Raw genomic sequence first — 24,684 nt, forward strand, 5'->3', positions numbered from 1 at the left:
GAGCACAGAGACTTTTCAGGAGTTTTTGGAGCAGAAACAGAGCAGAAGCTAATGGGAACATCTCCAAATCAAACTCAAAATTGCAAAATTCCTCAAAACGTTGAGTTTTTGCACAGTGGCTATGTTCATGCAGAGATTTTCGTGTAGGTTTTGGAGCAAAAAACAAGAGGAAATTAAGAAGAAACTTCAAATCCTTCCCAAAAGTTCAAAACTACTCAAAAATGCAGTTCTGCTCAGTTTCCTCTCAAAAACTCAGCAAAAAGACTTATGTACACATAGGCACTGGACACAGAATCTTTTGAGGAGTTTTTAGTGCATAAACTAAGGGGAAACTCTCCAAATCCAACTCAAAAATACAAGTCACATCAAAAACTGAGTTTCTTCTCAGTTTCCTCTAAAAAAAACCTCAGCAAAATTACTATGTGTACGTAGCTACTTTTGCCTCTAAAAAAACTAAACTAAAAATAAAGATAAAGACCCCAAAGAGTTGTTTTCTGAAAGTTTGCTCCAGTTGATCCACAATTGGGATTAGGAGGAAAAAAGAAGTTATTTTAGGGCAGACTGGGTCATGCATTATGGTTATATACAGTATGTCTTCATTCCCCTTTATTCCTTCCCATCCCTTGGCTGGACTTGATGGACATGTGTTGTTTTTTTTCAACCATATTAATCAAGTGGCTATGTTTCATGTGTGGAAATATGATCTACTCTTTACTCAAAGAAAATGTACAAGAAAAGGGAATCTCTCAGATCTGGCAATGGACAAGGGGCTATATCCATTTGAGTTTTTAGTGAAAAATTCTGTCATGGGGAGAGAGATATCAGGCAGTCTGAATTTAAATTCCCAATCCTTTTGCACTCAGAGGGGATAAAGTGGCACCAGTGGTATCTGGGAGCTGCTTACTCCCCTCAATATGCCAAATAGTATTGTCTACAGGGGCTTCCAGGCTGATAGCGCTCACTTCTATCATTTTAACTGTCCCATCTCTATACTTAATCAAGAAGGTAAGCAGCATCCTATCCCACTGCTTTATTGAAATAACATGGTCATTTTAATCGTGCATGGTCATGTTGATCAGTATAGATAGCCAGTAGCCAAATGATCGTAGATATCAAGTCTATCGCCATCTTATGTCATGTAGCAAAAACTCTACATGTTGACGTAGAAGACAATTTATGACACTAATGCTTGCATACACATTAGATGGCTGTTGTCTGAATGATAGTTTGGCCAATCATTCAGCTGGCAGCTATCCCACACACAGAAACACTTGTTCTGCCAATTGCTTCTGCGTTCACTATGAGAGAGCTGTCGGCAGACATTACTGGCATTGGCTAATCTCCTAAAGAACAAAAACAATTGGTAGTCCAAAATCAGACATGCCCAATCAACACCTCCCCCAACAACCAGTTGTCTCGGGCTTCCATACACATCAGATTGTTAGTCGAACCTTTTGATATTGATGGGTTTGATCAATATTAGTCTAATATGTATGGTTGGCTTAAGGATCACTCCTGTGATTTTTTTTTATTTTTCCCAAGTGCTAGCTATCATGTTTGTGAGTCTAATTAGTGTAGTAACCTGCTACCTAATAACCATCTTCTCCCAGTATCAGCTCAGCTCCGGCACTACATCACTGCATTTATGACCTACCAAATCACATAGTGGTTGATATATGGAGCAGAGGTCTCTTTTGGAATGTTCTCAATGTAAGTCTATAAGAGTTTAGGCTTTGTATTCTTGTTCTGAATCCATAGATTTGCATTGAAAAAAAGAGATCTGGCAGGATATAGAGGCGGTCACGTGAGGCCGGAGAGGGCAGGAGCATGGCTGATACCGGGTTAAGATGGGGGCCAGTGAGTACGTACTTTGCATGATCCCTTGGACTTTTTTTAAGTGAAGTCCTCAGTGTCATATCAGGATGGAATTTGACATTAATGGAGGACACAAGAGTAGCATTAAGGTGTCTATTGGCTTTTCTATGCATCCAAACATTTTGTGTTCATTTGGTAAAGTTGACCTCAACAAAATAATTCTGAAACTTCCTTCAGTCTATGTTGTGCAAAAAAATATTTCCTATTGTAAAACCGCAGATTGTATTATCACCCTGTGCCAAATGGCAAGCTCAGCTCTGGTCTTTCTAGCTGTAATAGACACACATTAACACAGAAAAGACAATAATCATGACCTTTAGATTCAGAAGATCACAATGTTTCTCTGACTAATAATCATTTTTAAGACAGTCTGAATCCAACGATTTGATTTATAGGATGCACCTGGTGGTCGCTAGTCTTCCAAGTTCATCCTAAGAAAAAGTTTGTGTAGAACTGGCAACATTCTTCCGTGCAGCTGGCTGACAATGCCGGGGTCAGCTTTCATCAAACTTATCAGCGGACATTGCATTTTATACGCATGCTGCCTGATTTACCACAAAGCCTCCACAAATGAGATCCAGTGACGTGACATAATACAATTTTCTTTCAGTTACCGAGCCAAAATCTCGTGAATCACTGAGGAAGTGATGCAAGTATGAAATAACCAAAATAAGTTCTTGCAGAACTTATAATTTGACAGCCAGTAAAAAAAATTTTTAAATTATAAAATTCCCATTTTATTTACCTTTTTTCACCTAGACTTGAAGTTTGATTCAACTCGCTATTTGCAATAAAGTTTCGAATTTCTGAGAAGTAGGAATCTTCTTTCTCATCTAAAAGTGCATGGTTTTCTGATTCAGAATTAGGGGATGAGACGCTAGTTCCGTGGTGGTTTCCAATTACTCCTGAGTGCTGACTCACTAGACGGGAAATAGTAAAATAAAATAAAATTAGAAAAAGCTGAGAATTATTAACACAACCAAACAAGTAGAAAGTCCTTAATAAGAAAAATAGTGATTGATTACCAAATATTTTCCAGGAACATGTCATAAAAAATATCCATTAATGGACCACCCTAACATAATGGTGTGTGTGAGGCCTGGGAAGGTGACAATCACTCTATGCGTCATTTTTCGGCAAGTCATTTCTCATAAACTCTCTTAGAAAGACTAATGAAGTCCACGCCTAGGAAGACCTTCCCGGACTAGAAGAAGCTTCGATTCAATTCATTAGGTTTTAAAGACCATGAAGTTATACATGTTGGTAGCACGTGAAAAAGGTTGGCAGATTTCAAGCTCACACCTTACACCGGCTGGTCTAAAAACTATTAGGGTAACCAGGGGTGTAGTGATATTGGGTACAATGGTAACAGTGACATTTGGTGCCCAGGGGGTCTCAAACGACCCTCAAAATATTCTACTTGTATAAATGGCACAGGGTATCAGAAGTCTTGTTACAGATTTTACATTCAGACTCAGAAGCTTCCAATTCTGAGAAATCCAACACTGACGTCATCCACCATGGACAAGCCAATTAAATTCACCAGGGCATTGTAGCACAGCAAAGTTTTCACGATTTTATCCTTCATACCTTGCTGCAATCTCATTAATGCATTACCCGGGACTACTGCATACCTGGAACATTCTCATGTTCATGTTTCTTTAGGTGTCGATCTAGGTTTGTCTGTTGGCCAAAACACCTATTACACAAGTGGCATTTGAAAGGCTTCTCTTTGTTATGTATGTTTCGGACGTGCCGCTGGAGGTTGGAGGAAATGCTAAAAGACCGGTCACAATATTTACATCTGTAAAAAAAAAGCAAAATAAAAATGTAAAATTTTACTATTATATATTACAGCACCTGTTAATCCCATACACATGGTAAACTCTAAGCAAAGCTGCAAGTCCTATCTCTACATCCAATGATGAAAGCCTAGCAGAAAGGCTGAAGAAGGGGCTCAATATAGTAGAACCGCTAGGATTCGGGCTGGGATTGCATTTGCAGGCAACAGTTGGACAGTATGCTTGTTATCTACTGTGATTTGAATAGGCAATGAAGTTGGGGATAATTGTTTGCAGACTAATGTGACACAATGCCTTGGTCATGCCAGGACGTTGATGCAAGAGGTCATCACTCCTCACATTGTCATCCAGCTGGATTCTTGGTCAGGACTGAAGAAGTGACTTGAATGGACGCTAAAATCTGATAGAAATAAAACTCATCTATCTACATTCTAAATCTGTTCTAACGTGTAATATACATGGCCAAACATTGGATATTATCTGTATCCACTGATCGGGGAGCATCATATTGTATCAAGTAATCTTCTATCTCATGAATTCGTTGCTGAAGATCTCTTGATATATTATTGACGCATATCATTCTTGGCACGAAAATGCACAGTAGACCATTTTCTCTCTTTCACTCAGCTGGTGTCTGAATGCCACCCGGAAATTTTATAGTGATCTGGGGCCCCCTGCATTATGCGATTTGCCCACCAACTAACAAACAATTAATACGTCTGAGCAAAAGAACTGAAAACTGAGAAGTGCAGCGTATATCTGCAGCTCTCCGCACCCCCAATAATGAAAAATGGCAAAAAAGTAAAAATAACCTGCAGACTGTAACATAAATAGAACGAAAGCGCAGTCACAAATTAAAACATTTTTGGCAGGTAAAACTGGCAAAAACCTGATGTTTTCTTTAATGAAGTAGGGAGGGCTGCTCCCCGCTACCTCACACTTAGATGGCACTTATTCCAGCACATAAAATGGGAGGATAATGATTAATTCCCATCCATTTACTTAAGTCATTCAGTTTGCATCTTACCATCCACTGTTCTGTTTGCTTAAATGGCGAGAAAGGCGTAAATGTTTTATAAATCTGACAGGTGTTGGTTTACCGGGTAGATTAAAATCATGTTAAAGACAAATTAATCCTGGCCGGTTCTGATACTTTATCTGAGCTACTTAACTCTGAGACAGCTGGAGGTGCCGGTGTGCCACCTAATAAATTTACGCCCTAGTCCCACAATAACGTCCTTGACCATTTAAAAATCCTGTAATATTTTACGCTGTTGCATAAGAAGATGGAGATTGTGCATGAACTGAACTATTATGGCCACCATGGTGCAGGCAACATCCATGAGGAGCACAACACTGGTAAAAAAAAAGTCATAGAAAAGGATTAAGATCCAAGGGGTAACGTTTCTCCTTGCGGAGAGTGACATGTCAAGCTTGGCATGCCAAGGTGAGGAGACTTTTAAGCTGCAATGTTCCTCTGGGAAATTAAATATGCAAATTGTTTCTTCAGAGATGAAGAGGACTAGAACTCTAGTGCCACCTTTTGGAGGTAGCAATGTAAAAAGTCAATATTGACCCTTTAACGAGCCTTGCCACATGACTTAGGATAAAAGCCAATCCAGAATCTCAGTTTGCAGGCACTGTGTTTCAGGGTATCGCCGCTCATCAGTGCAAAGTGTGAGATCTCCTTTCACTGGGTGAGAGGCGTCTTACCAGGATTCAAGGGGTAATGTTTCTCCTTGCGGAGACATATCAAGCCCGGCATGCCAAGGTGAGGAGACTTTTAAGCCTTGCAATGTTCCTCTGGGAAATTACATTTGCAAATTGTCTCTTCAGAGAGGATGAGAACTAGAGCTCTAGTGCCACTCCATACCCTGACACTAGCCCTGCTCCATTTAGCCCCATATTACCAAACAAATTCAGATCTTGTCTTTCTAGTAGCACTCACCCCATCCCATAACTTTAATAACACAATCTATAAAGGCCATTATCTCCCACAAAATCAACGGGCTATGCTTCTGCTGCGGTCATCATTATTTCAATCCTTTGATTGCTCGCAATGTTTTATCATTATACTCGCTTAAAACAGAGGGATGCAAAAGCATGGTAGGAATTTTTTAATCTCCTAGTCTATGCACAAAAGCAAGGCTGGCTATGTGTTGGCTTGTGCAGAACCTTCTGTCTCCATTATGGTTTGCCATCCAGCGCCTGATCTCACATTACCCAAATAATACTAGGCAGTCGGTAAACAAGGATGCGTGGTTGAATCATGTATCGCTATCTTTCCATAGGATTGGGCACCAAAGGTGGGATCATTGTACAAAGTTGTACTCAGGCCAATGGTGCCCCCTTCAGCAGTGATTAGCTGTAAACCCATTTAGGCTTTCCTTGCATACTAACCAAACGATCTTATTTAAAATGCTCGTTTCACGATTATCTTGCCATATAAACCTGCTTCCGATCGTCCAATGACTGAGCAGATCGCTCATTCATCAGGTGCAATGATCTTTTGCACAGCGATACAGATAATCGTTCTCAGCGGTGCATCATCGTGTGTAAACAGAACTTGCGCTGCCGACCGAGAACTATGGCAGCCTATGTGCACTGAGTGATCAATTACAGATTTAGTGCAGATCGCTTAGTGGGGTTTCTCTGGCTATTTAATGACCACCAATTGGTAAAGGTTTACTGATCGACGGTCATATCGTGCCGCCGGTCAGTCTGTGTAAACCCACTCTTAGTTTTTTACTTTTTATTTCATTCTCTATTGAGCTTTACTCATCTTTTCAACCGACACCAAATCTGCAGAAGCCAAATTAGGACAAAATGTGATAATTCCAACATACACAACATTTAGTGATAACTGCCAGCTATGATTTCTAATATTTCCCATTACTGTAGTCACTCACAGCACATGACCATTTCGTAATTTATTATTTCTTTTTGTCTTTTTATATGTTCGTTATAATTGAGCATTCTGAGCTGGCAGACATGAAGGTGAGAATACCGTGACAAAAAAATGATCATTATTATTATTTTTTTAATTCCTTCTAAGCCATCTCTGAGCGAGACTTTCACAAGATGGAACAGACACTCGCGTAAACTTTCAAAACAATTAAGCTGACAGTCAGAGTTGTCAGAGAGCAAAAGAAAATCGATGACAATTAAATTGTTCTATAAACATTGGATCCCCAGGGAACTAAGCCCACCAGAAGTCAGTCTATAGCTGACATCTTACACAAAATACACATATTACTTTATTCTTGGACAAGCCAAGGGAAATAAATCAATGCTATTGCTCAGATTATGTTGGACCACTTTCTTCTGGATGTGCATATAAAGCATATTTATCATGAAGGGAATCATTTTGGGAGGTTAATCGGTTCTCATGAGATGGCAGCCAATGAAAAGTCTGTGAGCTTGTGACATCATTGAGATACATTTGATTTATCAGGATATTGTACGTTCTAGAAAGTTTGTCATCCTATTATCCCTATGGCTTTAGTGCATCCATCTGACATGGTGATGAGGATTTCATGATGATTGGTGATAACTGCTTAGCCCCACAGTTCTCATAGCCCTACCTTTAATTGTAACTTTGTTATTTGGTAATATTATATTGCAAGACCATTCATTCGACATTTACCGAAATTGTATGGCCACTTTACCATAACTTAATTCCACAAATAAGGATTATTGGGCTATAAGATGCTATATTAGGGGTCACAGAATGGTTGGATGCATTTCTGGACATACTAGTGTAAGCCATCAGTCTAAAAACTTTTACTTATAGTATAAAGAAATGTTGCTGTCTCCCACCTGTATGGTTGTTCTCCTGTGTGGGTCCTGAGATGTCTTGTTAAATTTGCAGATCTTGGAAATATTTTGCCACAGTACCTGATAATGAGACAAAAACAATCAATATATACCATTCTGTAATGACGGCCAGACATTGACACTGTGAGCATCCACATCCAATGTGGAGACAAGGGTAACCAGATTTGGCAATTTCTTGATGACTAGCCAGATATTCCAAACTCTAGCACCACGTTAAATTTAAAGGGAATCGGTCAGTAGGATCAACTCTCCTAACCGGCGTATGTGGGCGTGCAGGTCATAGGAAGCTGATGGCTTGTTTGAGATAAATGCTACATTTTCTTAATATGTATGAGCTGTTAAGATATATGTCCCGATCGCAGATCTCCCTGAGAATTTGCCTCTAGAGCTTATTTTAAATGAAAGAGGATGTTATCAATGAGAGAAATGTAGATCAGGAGAGCAGACTGTCAGTCATTGCATGGCTCACACTGGTAACTCTCCTTTTCATTTAAAATAATCTCTGGAGGCAGATTCTCAGGGAGATCAGTGTCCGGCCCATAGATCTTAACAGCTCATTTACATACTAAGAAAATGTGGATTTTTCTGGAATAAGACATCGGATCGTAGATATCAAGGTATAATTTTATTAATCTTCCTATGACCCACATGCTCGTATAGACGGCTTATGGAGGTTGATCCTATTGACAGATTCCCTTTAAAGTGAATGTCACCAGGTTTTGCTACTCCTTCTAACGGTCCTTTTGTCTCCCCTTATTCACACACTGAGGTCAATTCTGACACATGGTAAGGTTTTTAATATTAGACAGGGTAGTACCGTCCCGATCAGGGTCACTATGTCGACGGTTGGATGGCTTTTGTGCCATTTTTGATCAAAAACAGTATTACTAAGAATGCTGTGTTGTTTAGATGTACTTTTGCTTTTCACTTATTTAGTTACAGAAGGGTTTTTGCTCATTTTGCTTCCTGTAGGTTTTGTGCACTTTATGGCCAATGTGAACATGCATTTATGTGCTGCATGTGTACCAACTTAAACCAAGCTCAATTTTTGTGTTTTTTTTTTGCTCCTGGATTATATAGAAAAAAATCCAGCGTGAGATTCCCTTAAACATGACATGGCACCTGCATAGGATCCTGGAGCCATCATTTACATATAAGCCAGAAAACTTTGCTAATTGGATTATATATGGGACATGCTTTAAATACACTATTGATGGAAAAAAACATCTTTACACATGATATATTGTGGTTTGGATGCTGAAATAGACGTGACAGATTCCATTGATGGGATTATGAAATGGTCCAATAACCCATTGATACTTATTATGGTATGTTTATATTATAGCCAACGTTACTTGAGTACATTAATAGGATCATCATGTGCTTAGTACGTTACTATTACAATGGCGTCCTGTCATATGTCACCTACCTGCAGGTATAGCGTTCTTTTCCTTTCCGTAAGATTGAATCTGATAGAGTTGGGGGCGGAGAGCGAAAGTTAAAAGGATGATGCGGGAGGGAAGGTAAGGAAGTTCCTGTGTCGGCTTTCAAGTTGGCAAAGCTTTCCAGCTTTTCAGTCATGGTTTCAATGGCTGACATCTACATATAATAATGGAGAATATGTTAGAAGACCTGCTAAGAGGAAGAAAATTTCAGATCCTTCGTAACCTGTTACTTATACAAACATGTTCTTATCAGGAAACAATATGACTTTTCCATGAGTTTTCAGACAACTCACCATTTGAAAGACTGTCGGTGCTCGTATGAGCCTGACAAAACAAGGGGTGCATTACAACACCTCATCAAAATCCTGGGGAATCTTAGAAGACTGCAAGCCAAGGATGAACGGTCAATCATTTATAATATTCAAAAATGGGGTCAACGCATTTCCTAAATCTCTTTACCCATAAAAAAGTATAGGAGAATCTAGGGGAGGCTGATCTGGGCAGGCACTTGGGGTACTGGGTTCACATCAATCAATTCTGCTTGGCTATGGTATCTAAATAAAGGAACGGGAAACATAAATTCCTTATTTCAGGGGAATGAGAGCTTAAATATTCCCCTGTAACTCTAAAATTTCCAGTATGAGGCTATAAAGACAACAAGATAAGGCTCCTCCTAGTGCAGGTAGAAAGACATATGTGCTCCACCCTTACTTGGATGAACTTCTTAGTAGAAAATAAAAAATTATTTGTTCTGTCACTTAAAGGGAGCCTCTTAGCACAAAATGACTGTTCAAACCAAGCATAATCGCTCAGTGCACCCTTGGCATGGCCAAACTGTTCAGTAGACCTTCCCACCTGCTTGTTTGACATCCATCACTGCTCTCTTCTTTGATTGACAGCTTTGGCTTTACAGAAGCTAGAAAAGGACAACGATGCAAAATAAATAGGTGGAAGGTGGTCGGCCACACCAAGGGTACACCGATTGTCTGCGCTTTGAACAGTCATTTTGTGCCTACAGATTCCTTTTAATGTTCATATAAATTGGACACAGAATTTTAGCTTTTGCCTTGCTACATTGTATCTTTCCAGGAAACACAGCGGAGATCCGATAACCGTTCTACAGTTCTGTAACCTGATAGTCATTATAAATCTGCGTTTTCTTGTGGAACATAACCTCGGCTTTTACAGTTATAACTTGAAGAAGCTTCTTGCAGATTATATTGCTTTGAGGGGAGGGGGGGAAAATGAAATACAAGTTTGAACCGAAGCCAAAGAAGAAAAGCAAAGAAGACTGTGAGGGAGCAGAAAATCGCAGGAAGCCATACATCAAATACTAGATGGTCTATTGTACAACAAGGGCTGACCTTTTGCACGTTTACAATACATTAAGCTAGACTCTCGGGATGACTGCAGCCAAGACATTGTTCTACAGAGATATCATTATTAAAAAGCTGTTGTAATTACCAAATATAAATTGTAGCACGCTGGCAGCCATTCATGAACCCTATTAAATACACTAATTAGCCATAAATGGCTTGAATCAATAGATTTATGTTCCTCTGTGTATACAAGCCAAAAAGACCAACAGAAAGCTCAAGTAACTTCTACAGTTTAGCCCCAAGTGATCACTTCCAAGTCTCAGAGCAGCGAGAGAGGTAGAAAATTAGTTGGAAGAACAAATCCGAATGGCACTGGGCAAGAACTGGAGCTGTATCACTTCACCCATTGACCGGCAGGATGGGGTAAACAGTCATATTTCTCGCCTCCATAAAAATGTCTAAACTAAGGTCTCCAGGGTCTTAGAGTGAAATCTATTTTTCTTTATTAATCTTAACCAGTAAGTATTAGTTATATCATTGTCTGACCTTGGCACCAAAATCATTAACGATCCTTAAGGATATCATTATTCTTTACACTGTGCACGCCAGGCTATTAATTAAATTTATATATCACAGTAGATGTGAACTTTTCCATGTTTAGGTGGCTAATCATAGTACATTGACATAGGGAAACCAAAATCTCATCATTTAAAGGGGTTTTCAATGTTCAGAAGAAACGCTGTGACCAGGAGTAGTTTGTTAAAAAACAACAGCAAAAACGCTCTTTACTTCCTCTTCCTTGGTTCTGGTACTGACTCTCCTCCGCTAGTCCTGGCATCTGTTATTGTGTGCAGCGCTGATATCAAGTCGACAATGCTGCAGCCGTGTAAATGGCACGAGCTGCCGAGATCAGCGATTGGTAGCAGTGCTGTCAGTGTGACGTGAATGCTGCAAACAATAATAGTCACCGTGAGCAGTGGTGGAAACTCATTGATGAACCTGGGGAGAGTGAGTAAAGAACAGGGATTTTTTCTTCTTTAAAGAGACAGTGGGTTTCTGAAAATGGAAAACCCTTTAAAGGGTTGATCAGGACAAATTTTTTACCTTGTGCCTAAGAACTATCAGGCAGGTAGTTGCTAACTCCATGCCTGCTCTATCCGGCACCTGCTCAGAACGGTTATTGGTTGCTCCTTACAATGATTGTCTGCTACATGTCAACAGAACAACTCTTCTTCTTCTGGGCTGCTCTGTTGACAGGGCGTGACTGCTTATGTCATGCTGATTGACAGCCAGCTCCCCACAGTTAGGCAGCAGTGAGTCAGCTTTCAATCTGTCACGCCCGGTCAACAGAGCGGAGCAGAAGAGAAGCAGCTGCTCTGTTGATGTGACATCGGTAAAAGCTGCTGAATCGCTGGCAGGAGCGGTCTATGACCACTCTGTGCTGGCAAAGATTGGCGCCAGGCTACAACATGCAGGTAGTTAACAACTACCTTCCTGTTAGTTCTTACAGACATAATAACAAAAAAATAGTCCCGGATAACCGCTTTAAGCTGGTTTCACACTTTCAACACTGACATTCATGGTCTGAGTACAGACCATGATGTCTGGACCAGTCATGGGTCACGTAACCTAACTCAACAGCCTCATATAAACCTATGAAGCTGTTGAGTTTGGGTCCGGGGAGGTGGCAAGTCCAGACATTTTGAGATGTATTCAGCCTGTGAATGCAGGACCTGCCTTTGCCGTATTAATTTACAAGCACTCTTTATTTTCACTTCTTGTAGGATGCTATCATCTGCAGCAAAAAATTGCAAGACTGTGATTGAGATAAATATTGCAAAAATGCAATGAGTTAATTTATCAGACGTGTATCATAACTAAGCTGGTCGGTAAGGAAGCTGAGGAAAATTAGTACCAAGGTCTAGGCTGGTAGCTAAGCTATGATACCCCATAGGTGGCGCTACTGTGTTTGATAAACACTACTGACTACAAGACTATTCCGAAGCCCTGTTTGCTGGTCTCCACTCACTGCTCTGTCATATCAGATCCTTTACAACTAAATCTCACCACTATTTTAAAGCAGACAAACACAGGATGTTTCTGGCGGGCCCGCTGCCATTATCCAGTCATCTAGAAGGAAAATCACTGGAAGTTATTAACTATAAGTTGGTGTGGATGTGAAACAATGAGGGGTCTATGTTTAGCAGTGAGGTGGGAATTTCTGTGAATTTCTCTAGAAGAATAGTTGGTCTGAAAAAAAAAATAAAAATAATAATTGCGGAACATATTAGAAAAGAATGTTCTTAGTCCACATCCTGAAATCGCTTTGTCTTCTAAGGAATGAAGTCACCAAGAAGTTGAGATCTTACTCACAAATGATCACATGGGTTCAAGGTCATGTAGATTACATCATAAACAACGGTCATGGTTCACAGGGGTAGCCCCGTACTTTATAGACTGATGATATTTTGGAGGACTGTACTGTTGTAGCTTTATAATGGCTGGATTTTTACAGGTTGCGGACCATTACTACTTCTACTTTGGATGGATCTTGGCTGGATCCACTGAAATATGCTCCGGCTAAAAGCCACCAGATAATTCCCCAGTGCTTTCCATGGGGGGAGACATAATTCAGATATCTGTATGCTCCTATTCCTTTACCCATTGGTGTTAGATTTGTCGGAGGGGCACCCATTTACCTCCTATTGACAGAACACCATTGACATTAGTCCTGTTTATGGTTGGTCAAATAGTCCATCTTTTCCTCCTCGTTCTGATGGGCTTGTAATTTGAGGGTAAATATGAGCATATGATTTTTCATCTTATTCTATAATACATACCAGACAATACCAGACAATTTGGCCAAAGAGAACTTTTATACTTTAGATGACCAATCAGGTTGACTACATTCATTTGTGAAGTGCAAGGTCAACACCGGAGGGTGGATTTGCTTACAGCCACAAATCACCACTAGAATAAGTGTTCACTTTGCAATGGGAGTTATTGTGAGGTAGAAATAATCATTTACCTGGGGGTGAAAAAGAAGTGGAGATGGTCGCAAATATTTGTCCTTTAATGTCCCCACTGGGTCTGCCACCTTCCGCTTTTCCACCCTGCTGGACAGCAACACATAGGGTTACATACCCCAAATAATGACAGTAGTGGTACAACGTAACAACAATAATGACAGGAATAATAAAATGTCTAGTTAAGATGGCCTCTTGTGAAATGCCCTCTTAAGGGCATTAGTAGTCAACTAAAAGGGGCATTCATACTCCCCCTGATCCATCACCCAGAACAGAAATCAACTAACATGTATTACATGGACAACCCTTTTATTTAATTGGGTACTGTGCAATATTTAATTTCCCAGGCTGTGTTGCTAGTAGGGTGATCAGTCAACCATTTACAAACAAGGTTGTCTGAAGTTAGCAACTCATTTAAAGTGGTTGTCCGCTACTTTTATATTGATTACCCGTCTTTGGGATCAGCCATCAATATTTATTTTTAATTAATTTTGTATATAATACATTGTTATTTATTATATTTGCTTATGTAGAGCCATCATATTCCGCAGCACTTTACATCATCATCGCTGTCCCCAGTGGGGCTCACAATCTAAATTCTAAAGGTCTTTGGAGTGTGCAAGACTATTGGTATACCAGAGAGAAATCCACACTAACATGGGGAGAACATACAAATATTCCTTGCAGATGTAATCATTTGTGGGATTTGAAGGAAGGTGTCAAATGCTACAAGGGTACAGTGCTACCCAGTATCAAGGCAGAGGTGTATGACGCTCGCCACCCTACTAATCAGCTGTTATCAGCTCTGGTGGTGACCAGATGTTAATAGTGCCGCCATCCTCAGCAATGGCCAGTAAACAGGGCTGAGCTGTTCGGCTTCATACCCTACTTACATCTGGCTTCCGCCAGCTATAACGCCGTTGATAGCCGAAAGAGTCAGGTGTTGGATCCCTATCAATTTGTTATGGATGCACTGGATTTCCAGGTATTTTCTTGCTGTAGAATTGTCACTGGAACTGGTATAAGTCATTATGTTATACAACTGTGATAAGTGTGCTTTTATTACATTATTCTATAGGACAAATGAAATTTACAGTTAAGTGATGGGTCGCTGTAATTATAGCATTAAAGGCAATCTGTCACCAGGTTTTTGCTACGTAATCTGAGAGCAGCAAGATGTAGGGACAGAGATCCTAAATCCAACAATGTATCACTTACTGGGTTGCCTGCTGTAGCTTTGATAAAATTACTGTTTTCTCTGCTGCAGAAGCATCCGTTTTCTAAATGCTAAGCTCTGTGTAGCCCCCCATACCACTTATTGGCAACTTTCTGTGCGCACTGTGCAAAGGCAGAAAACTACCAATCAGTGGAGGGGGCGGGGTTACACAAATCAGGAGGACACCATGGCACAAGACACCTAGTTATCTCCTGCTGATAAAACACTGATTTTAATGAAACTAAAACAAGCAGTCCAGTAAGTGACGGAATCACTGGAATCAGGGTATCTACTACTACATCATGCGGCTCTCAAATTAAATAGCAAAAACCTGCTGACAGATTGCCTTTAAGAACATGTTAGAAGATGTCAACACTGGGAGATACGGTATTGAGGCACTCATCTCTTGCCAGAAGAAATGGGCCATGGATCCTTGACCATTTTCAGTCTTGCCAATTGTTGGTAATGAGACCATTTACTTATGGAGATTCCACTACCATTGGCTTTGATAGTAAAAGTTAAAGATCTCCGAGTCAATAAACCAAGGTAGCAGTATGGCCACCAAAAATGACTTCTTCAAATGGCCCCGTCATGCAGCTATAGCCTATATATAATTCATTTGCATCAGTCTTTTATTACCACCAGCATAGTGTTTGAGTCATGGTTGAATCTCATCAACTTGAGTTAAAATCTTTGTAGTTGCAAATACTAGATTTGAAATAAGTCAATAAATTGTATAAATGAATAAACTCCATATCGAAATTCTCATATGAATTCTAGCACGTAAAACACTGTACAAAAAAATGGTATCATAAATCATAATATCTCAATCCGTCCTACTCTTAGAACGAGTACACGGCCAGACCAATTGATATGTGATATACTGCAGTTGGATGAGAACATTTCCTGTAATTTAATGAGTTAACATCCTTTCTGTTCTTGGTGGAGCCTTAGCTCTTAAAGAGAGTGAAATAATCGGAACTTTCCTTGATAGGATGCTCATTTAACTGGTCAACACTAGGTTATATTTAGCAGTGAGACAGAGCATAGACATAGCCATAATATGTGTCACAAGCAAAGTGGTACGATAAGCCTGAAAACTAGTTCATCGGATGAGTAGAACTCATATTATTACAATTAGCATTTATATTCAACAACTATAAACAGGAAAAATTTGCTAACCCTATTTATATCGCACAAAATGTGTCGTCAATAGGTAAAGGTATGTTAATACCTGTAAATAGGGTCCATGAAGAAGGGAGAAGGCTTTGCGTAATGAAGAGGTGGCTGCTGCGGAAGAGGAGGTGGATGGATTTTGGAAAGTATTTCACCAGACATGGCTTTCCTGTCCCCATAGATATGGTTTTTACGCATTTCCCTTGCTCCATTCTGACTGGCTCTACTTCTGTTACCAATGCTGAGGTCCAACGGTTGCTCCTCTCCTGAGGATGGTTGTGCCAAAACCTTAGGTGGTATTAAGGCTGACGACTTAATCTCTTTTGGTTTGGTCGTGAGATCAAACGGTGATTCTGAGCTTGAGCTGCCAACTTTTTGAAGGTCTCTAGGAGACTTTGGTTCAGCTTTTACCAACAAATTGTGATTCATTGTCCGATCGGTGAAAGCTGGGTATAAAGAATGGGGAAAGTTTGGGAGAAACTGAAAGGGAAACATGGAATGATAGGGGAGGGAACCCATTTTTTTTTCTTGCATCCCCATAAATCCAGGTCCAAAATATTTCTCTGCTATAGAGGCAATAGCTTTAATAGAGTCATTTGCTGCTCCCATAGAAGGAAGTAACTGCTCTTCCGGAGGAGGAAAAAAGGAATGTTGAGTGTAGAAGAAGGGTCTCTCTGTAACATTGTTATTAGAACTACTAGAGACAGAGCTGCTGACAATGTCTTGTTTTTTGTCTATAGGTTTGCTCTTTTCTTTGTTTTTGTCTCTTTCACTATCTACATCACTATCTAAATCAGACCCAGTGCCTGTGGTGGTATCCAGATCAGTCCCCGAGGTTGTGTTGACATCTTCAAAGTCACTTCCATCAGAAAGATCGCTGCTCCTGGACTTATGTTTGTCTATGTATGAATTTTCCATACTGTTATCAAATTTTTCCTCCAGTGAAAGTGGCTGGTTACTATTGCTGCTGTTCAAAGACGGAATGAGGGAAAGTTGAGGATTACCGATTGGACTTGGAAGCTTTGCTTCTCGTGAATGGTTCAAGGGGCTTTTGAGCAGCGGAGAAGGAGGTAATAAAGGTGGCCGGGGATACAATGATGGAGGAAAAATTCCTGGAAATCCTGGAGCTAAATGTGGAAATGGTGGAGGAGCATGCGAAAATGGCAAACTACCCGGATGTGCCCTGGAAGGAAAATAGTCATTGAAAGCAAGGCTAGAGTGATTCATGTTTGGAGAAGGTTTAGACTTGTCCATCAAAGAGCTAGGTGTCAAGGGCAGACCATGTCCAAACATTCCTCCGGGATTGTAATGGTTTTTGCCTTCACAGAAGCGCCGATGCTTGTTAAGGGAGGAGGTAGTGCTAAACATCTGTCCACAGTCCTTGCACTTAATCTGCGTACGACAGTCTGCGTGCATTCGTTTGTGACGACACAGGTTGGAGAACTGTGTGTATGATTTATGGCAGACCTCACCTGGAACACCAACAGAAACCAAAACAAAAACAATATAAAATAAAAATATATAGACTGTGTGAACATAATCATTAGCCGCATACATAATAATTGACATACATTTGTATTTTTTCTTGAATTTTATCATTATCATTAGATACATACAATATACCATTATGCAGTTAAAAATTGCCTATGGGCATAGGTCAAGTAATTTTTATAATTGCTTTTAGTTTTCTATTTTTTTTTTTTGACATCTCCAATCTTTAATCCTGCATATTACACAAAAATCCATACTAGATAATTTATTATCCAGGATGCTACACAATATATGAAAGCATGACGATTGTTGGTTCACTGCCCAGGATCTGCAGTTGGGAATGGCGGATTAACACACTGTGAAGTTCTAAGTTGGCAATGTACCGTGTCCCAAAAATGACTTTGCTAGCAAAAAATGACGGCTATGTTATTATTCTTTATTTTGACTTTAATGGAAATGTCATGGGGTTCTCAGTAGTTGGTCCTGAGGACCAGGAAGAAGAAGAGACAGGCAAATGGCTCCATTGCCAACATCTGGAATGTCTGGCTTGTGAGGGGGAAGGGATCTATTTAGGGACACGGTTGAAAAGGTATAGTGGTTTGGCTAAGGAGCAAAATAATAATTTGTGTGTCTGTAAGAACCTAAGGAACATTGAAGATATTCCTGGTAATATTATTGGAAGTCTCAAATGTCAGGGGGCAGGTTTTCTAAATAAATGGATGGTTCAAAATCAGGGTCCACCTTTAGAAGACAAAGTCATTATAACATTTCCAGACATTCCAAAATTTGAAGTATGTTTGCTATTGTTAGTAAGAATATTTTCTATCTTAGAATAGGAATGAAACGTTGATTGAAGAGAAACTGACTGCAAAAAGGTTTACAAAAAGCAGACTATCCATTCACTAGGAAGACTTGACACTAACGAGGAACGAAGCACAAAGGAGGAAGCAATTTCAAGGACTGTAGAAATATTGATTTAGTGCCTCACAGTAATCAGAAATTCATAGTGAATGAGAAGTTGTAGTCTAATCTGAATAATGTAGTACAATTATGTAGTACAGTAAGGAATGAGACAGTTAAAATTAATGGCCATGGAACAAATCACCGAAACATAGATTCAGATGGTAGATCTCCAGTTCATCAAGATAAACAATTGCCCTAAATTATCACCATTAATTCCTGCACTGTATACACTTTCCAAGAACCTCGATAATAGAGCCCTAAGTTCCTTAGCTACAATGTGACATTAGTGAGGCATCTACCCTAAGCCCACTCTGCGTTCCACTCAGCATATCTGTTTAAGAACTCAGCCAAGTAGACAGTTGAATGTGTTTAGACTATGGGTACTGTCACACAGTGCCATTTTCATCGCTACGACGGCACGATCCGTGACGTCGCAGCGTCGTATGATTATCGCTCCAGCGTCGTAGACTGCGGTCACACTTTGCAATCACGGCGCTGGAGCGATGCCGAAGTCCCCGGGTAACCAGGGTAAACATCGGGTTACTAAGCGCAGGGCTGCGCTTTCCGGCCGCGTCACCGCTGTGCTCGCTTTCCGGCCGGCAGGCGCTCACAGTGCAGAGAAGCTGAGACGCCGGAGGACAGACACCGGAATGTGAGTATGTACTGTTTGTTTTTTTATGTTTACGCTGGTAACCAGGGTAAACATTGGGTTACTAAGCGCGGCCCTGCGCTTAGTTACCCGATGTTTACCCTGGTTACAAGCGAACACATCGCTGGATCGGTGTCACACACAACGATCCAGCGATGTCAGCGGGTGATCAAGCGACGAAAGAAAGTTCCAAACGATCTGCTACGACGTACGATTCTCAGCAGGGTCCCTGATCGCTGCTGCGTGTCAGACACTGCGATATCGTAACGATATCGCTAGAACGTCACGAATCGTACCGTCGTAGCGATGAAAATGGCACTGTGTGACAGTACCCTATGTCTCTCCTGGGTGACTGCTCAACATCGAAGTCCACTTTACTGAAGGCATGAAATCATAAGATGTATGCTGTCATGATCTCTGCAGGCAGAGATCATAGCAAGCCTATAGAGGGACAAGCTCTCGGAAGATGGAACTATACTGACCATGAACTAAGCCTGCCGCGCAACTAGAAATAGCCAGGTAGCATTTCCTATTTATCGCTAGATGCCCAGCTCTGGCCTAAGACCTAAATAGCTAGCAGAGGGAAATATAAGACCTGGCTCACCTCTAGAGAAATATTCCAAAGAAGACAGTAGCCCCCCACATATAATGACGGTGAGTTCAGATGAAACAACAAACGCAGCAGGAAAATAGTCTTAGCAAATTTGAGGTCCGCTTACTAGATAGCAGAAGACAGATAGTATACTTTCATGGTCAGCAGAAAAACACTAACAAAACACCATCCAGAGATTACCTTAAACTCTGGCATTAACTCATAACGCCAGAGTAGCAATCCCTGATCAACGAGAGCTTTCCAGACACAGTAACAAAACTTCAGCTGTGAACTGGAACAAATAGGCAAAACAAAACATGGACAAAAGTCCAACTTATCTAGTAGTTGTCTAGAAGCAGGAACAAGCACTGAGAGGCATCAGATAACATTGTTGACCGGCAAGAAACCACCAGAGAAATGAGCTTAAATAGCGACACCCACTACTGATGGAACCAGGTGAAACAGGAAAGAGGATGACAAGTCCAATTCCACAAGCGGCCACCGGGGGAGCCCAGAATCAAAATTCACAACAGTACCCCCCCCTCAAGGAGGGGGCACCGAACCCTCAACCAACACCGGAGCAGGAGGCTCAACTGAAGGTACAACAGGTACCTCATACCTGCGCAATAACGACCGATGAAAAACGTTATGAATGGAAAAGGACGCAGGGAGGTCCAAACGGAAAGAAACAGGATTAAGAATCTCCAATATTCTATAAGGGCCGATGAACCGAGGTTTAAACTTAGGAGAAGAGACCCTCATAGGGACAAAACGAGAAGACAACCACACCAAATCTCCAACACAAAGCCGAGAACCAACACGACGATGACGGTTGGCAAAACGCTGAGTCTTCTCCTGGGACAACTTCAAATTGTCCATAACCTGCCCCCAGATGTGATGCAATCTCTCCACCACCGCATCCACTCCAGGACAATCCGAGGATTCCACCTGACCGGAGGAAAATCGAGGGTGAAACCCCGAATTACAGAAAAACGGGGACACCAAGGTGGAAGAGCTGGCCCGATTATTGAGGGCGAACTCTGCCAATGGCAAAAAAGCAACCCAATCATCCTGGTCAGCAGAGACAAAACACCTCAGATATGTCTCAAGGGTCTGATTAGTCCGCTCGGTCTGGCCATTAGTCTGAGGGTGAAAAGCAGATGAAAAAGACAAATCTATGCCCATCCTAGCACAGAATGCCCGCCAAAATCTAGACACAAATTGAGTACCTCTGTCAGAAACAATATTCTCAGGAATACCGTGCAATCGGACAACATTCTGAAAAAACAGAGGAACCAACTCAGAAGAAGAAGGCAACTTGGGCAGAGGAACCAAATGGACCATTTTAGAGAAACGGTCACAGACCACCCAGATGACAGACATCTTCTGGGAAACAGGCAGATCTGAAATAAAATCCATCGAGATGTGTGTCCAAGGCCTCTTAGGAATAGGCAAGGGCAACAGCAGTCCGCTAGCCCGAGAACTACAAGACTTGGCCCGAGCACAAACGTCACATGACTGCACAAAGACTCGCACATCTCGTGACAGGGAAGGCCACCAGAAGGATCTTGCCACCAAATCCCTGGTACCAAAAATTCCGGGATGACCTGCCAATGCAGAAGAATGTACCTCAGAGATGACTCTGCTGGTCCAATCATCCGGAACAAACAGTCTATCAGGCGGACAACGATCCGGTCTATCCGCCTGAAACTCTTGCAAGGACCGCCGCAGATCAGGAGAAACGGCCGACAAAATTACTCCCTCCCTAAGGATACCTGTGGGTTCAGAATTACCAGGAGAGTCCGGGTCAAAACTCCTAGAAAGGGCATCTGCCTTAACATTCTTAGAACCCGGTAGGTATGACACCACAAAATTAAAGCGAGAAAAAAATAAAGACCAGCGCGCCTGTCTAGGATTCAGGCGTCTGGCAGTCTCAAGATAAATCAAATTTTTGTGGTCAGTCAATACCACCACCTGATGCCTAGCCCCCTCGAGCCAATGGCGCCACTCCTCAAACGCCCACTTCATGGCCAAAAGCTCCCGATTCCCAACATCATAATTCCGCTCTGCGGGCGAAAATTTGCGAGAAAAGAAGGCACAAGGCCTAATGACGGAGCAGTCGGAACCTTTCTGCGACAACACTGCCCCAGCTCCGATCTCCGAAGCGTCAACCTCAACCTGAAAAGGCAGATTCACATCAGGCTGACGCAACACAGGGGCAGAGGCAAAACGGCGCTTAAGCTCCTGAAAGGCCTCTACAGCATGAGGGGACCAATTAGCAACATCAGCGCCTTGTCTGGTCAAATCAGTCAGTGGTTTAACGACATCCGAAAAACCAGCAATAAATCGGCGGTAAAAGTTGGCAAAGCCCAAAAATCTCTGAAGACCCTTAAGAGAGGAGGGCTGAGTCCAGTCACAAATAGCTTGCACCTTGACGGGATCCATCTCAATGGAAGAGGGAGAAAAAATATACCCCAAAAAGGAAATTTTCTGGACCCCAAAAACGCACTTAGACCCCTTCACACATAAAGAATTAGACCGCAGAACCTGAAAAACTCTCCTGACCTGCTGGACATGAGAGTCCCAGTCATCAGAAAAAATCAGAATATCATCCAGATATATTATCATAAATTTATCCAGAAAATCGCGGAAAATATCATGCATAAAAGACTGGAAAACTGAAGGGGCATTAGAAAGACCAAAAGGCATGACCAAATACTCAAAGTGGCCCTCGGGCGTATTAAATGCGGTCTTCCACTCATCCCCCTGCCTGATCCGCACCAAATTATACGCCCCACGAAGATCAATTTTAGAGAACCACTTAGCACCCTCTATACGAGCAAACAAATCAGTAAGCAATGGCAATGGGTATTGATACTTAACAGTGATCTTATTCAGAAGCCGATAATCAATACATGGTCTCAAAGAGCCGTCTTTTTTTGAGACAAAGAAAAACCCAGCTCCCAAGGGAGAAGAAGATGGACGAATATGTCCCTTTTCCAAAGACTCCTTTATATATTCCCGCATAGCAGCATGTTCCGGCACAGACAGATTAAACAAACGACCCTTTGGATATTTACAACCCGGTATCAAATCTATGGCACAATCGCACTCATTCCACTGAGTAAGCACAGACCATTTACGGAATTTTTGGCAGAAAACTTCAGCTTCGTCTTGCCCCTGAGATAGTGCCATCAAAGTTTTTTCTGCCTGAAGTTCCAAATGAGGTTCCTCATAAAGCAAGCCCAAGGCCAGAAAAAACGCATCCACATCGCGTAACGCAGGATCCCCTGCTGGCAATGAGAAGGCCCAATCTTGAGGGTCACCCCTGAGCAAGGAAATCACAATCCTAACCTGCTGAGCAGGGTCTCCAGCTGAACGAGACTTCAGGGACAAATAAAGCTTACAATTATTTCGGAAATTCTGGAAGCTAGCTCTATTCCCTGTGAAGAACTCCGGCAAAGGAATTCTCGGCTCAGATACCGGAGCATGTACCACAAAATCTTGTAAATTTTGTACTTTCGTGATGAGATTATTCAAACCCGCAGTTACACTCTGGAGATCCATGATTGTCAGGTGCACACAGAGCCATAGGAGGAGAGAGAGAAAAAAGACTGCAGCAAGGCAGACTGGAGGAAAAAAAAAAAAAAAAAAAAAAAAAAAAAATTCCAGCAGACTTCTTATAACTCTCCTTTCTCAACCTGGGTCTTTAACACTTTACGGGCCGGTCAAACTGTCATGATCTCTGCAGGCAGAGATCATAGCAAGCCTATAGAGGGACAAGCTCTCGGAAGATGGAACTATACTGACCATGAACTAAGCCTGCCGCGCAACTAGAAATAGCCAGGTAGCATTTCCTATTTATCGCTAGATGCCCAGCTCTGGCCTAAGACCTAAATAGCTAGCAGAGGGAAATATAAGACCTGGCTCACCTCTAGAGAAATATTCCAAAGAAGACAGTAGCCCCCCACATATAATGACGGTGAGTTCAGATGAAACAACAAACGCAGCAGGAAAATAGTCTTAGCAAATTTGAGGTCCGCTTACTAGATAGCAGAAGACAGATAGTATACTTTCATGGTCAGCAGAAAAACACTAACAAAACACCATCCAGAGATTACCTTAAACTCTGGCATTAACTCATAACGCCAGAGTAGCAATCCCTGATCAACGAGAGCTTTCCAGACACAGTAACAAAACTTCAGCTGTGAACTGGAACAAATAGGCAAAACAAAACATGGACAAAAGTCCAACTTATCTAGTAGTTGTCTAGAAGCAGGAACAAGCACTGAGAGGCATCAGATAACATTGTTGACCGGCAAGAAACCACCAGAGAAATGAGCTTAAATAGCGACACCCACTACTGATGGAACCAGGTGAAACAGGAAAGAGGATGACAAGTCCAATTCCACAAGCGGCCACCGGGGGAGCCCAGAATCAAAATTCACAACAGTATGCTTTCAAAGGGGGTGTTCTATCACAGACTTTTATAGCATATTCATTTCTGATAGATGCGGGTCCCATCACAGGGCTCCATTTTAGAGACAAGTGTGTCTCTCCATCATGGGTCCAATATCTTGGAGACATTTGTGGTATATCACATGGATATGCCATAAAAGTTGAAAAGACAAAAATCCTTTATCAGTGAATCTATATTAAAGATCTATCTAGGATCCAGTTAGGAGAGGGCTTAATATGTGAGAATGTTTGTTCCATTTACTAAAATGAAGAAACTCAGAGAAAAATACAGTTAAGAGGGGTCATTCTAACAAGAGATGGCATGATGCTAGGATATGCCATAACTTTATGATTTTTTGGGGCCCAAACTCAAAGACTCCAACCAATCATAAGAAACGGTCTTAGTGCTGGCATAGGGATGCGCCTCTTAATTGTTTTTTTTCTGCACAGTTGCATGTTGGCCACCCACTGGATGGTTGGGAGTGCCACAGTGCAACCAAAGCGAAGAAGCAGAGGCAGCACTTCAGTTTTTTCATTTTCAGCATTGGTGGGGGTCCAATAGGTTAAAGTGTTAAAGTGATTGAATATCTTAGAGATATGCCATCACTTTGAAAGATAACCCCATCTTATAAAGTCGTGGAACAAAACAAGATATCAGCTACTGGCCAAACTGATGTACCATAGGGCAGTTATCGCATTTTTCTATTTTGCCTGGCAGGTGGTTCTTAGATGTCATGGCCTGCACTGTCCTGCGAGTAAAAGGTTTTGGGAAGTGTTGTGACCTGAGTTACACTTTAAGTTGATCTACATATTAATTGTCCTTCAAGAACCCCCT

At 41.4% G+C, this 24,684-nt stretch overlaps 1 protein-coding gene across 9 annotated transcripts in view; it reads right to left on the bottom strand.

The window, feature by feature from the left end:
- Positions 1-24,684, bottom strand: part of PRDM16 (PR/SET domain 16) — an 868,945-nt gene that overhangs the window by 16,542 nt on the left and 827,719 nt on the right. For 7 of the 9 annotated variants that reach the window (XM_077250425.1, XM_077250424.1, XM_077250428.1 and 4 more), the window contains 6 exons: positions 15,755-17,168; positions 13,307-13,394; positions 8,944-9,113; positions 7,497-7,574; positions 3,510-3,679; positions 2,621-2,795 (listed from right to left, as the gene is read on the bottom strand). In XM_077250425.1, coding sequence (XP_077106540.1) covers positions 2,621-2,795; positions 3,510-3,679; positions 7,497-7,574; positions 8,944-9,113; positions 13,307-13,394; positions 15,755-17,168 — 2,095 coding nt within the window. The remainder of the gene's footprint in view (positions 1-2,620; positions 2,796-3,509; positions 3,680-7,496; positions 7,575-8,943; positions 9,114-13,306; positions 13,395-15,754; positions 17,169-24,684) is intronic. The other 2 variants (XM_077250426.1, XM_077250423.1) reach the window with 1 other exon arrangement.

Source organism: Ranitomeya variabilis, chromosome 4 (genome assembly GCF_051348905.1).
Source record: "Ranitomeya variabilis isolate aRanVar5 chromosome 4, aRanVar5.hap1, whole genome shotgun sequence".
In the NCBI taxonomy this organism is placed as follows: Eukaryota; Metazoa; Chordata; class Amphibia; order Anura; family Dendrobatidae; genus Ranitomeya; species Ranitomeya variabilis.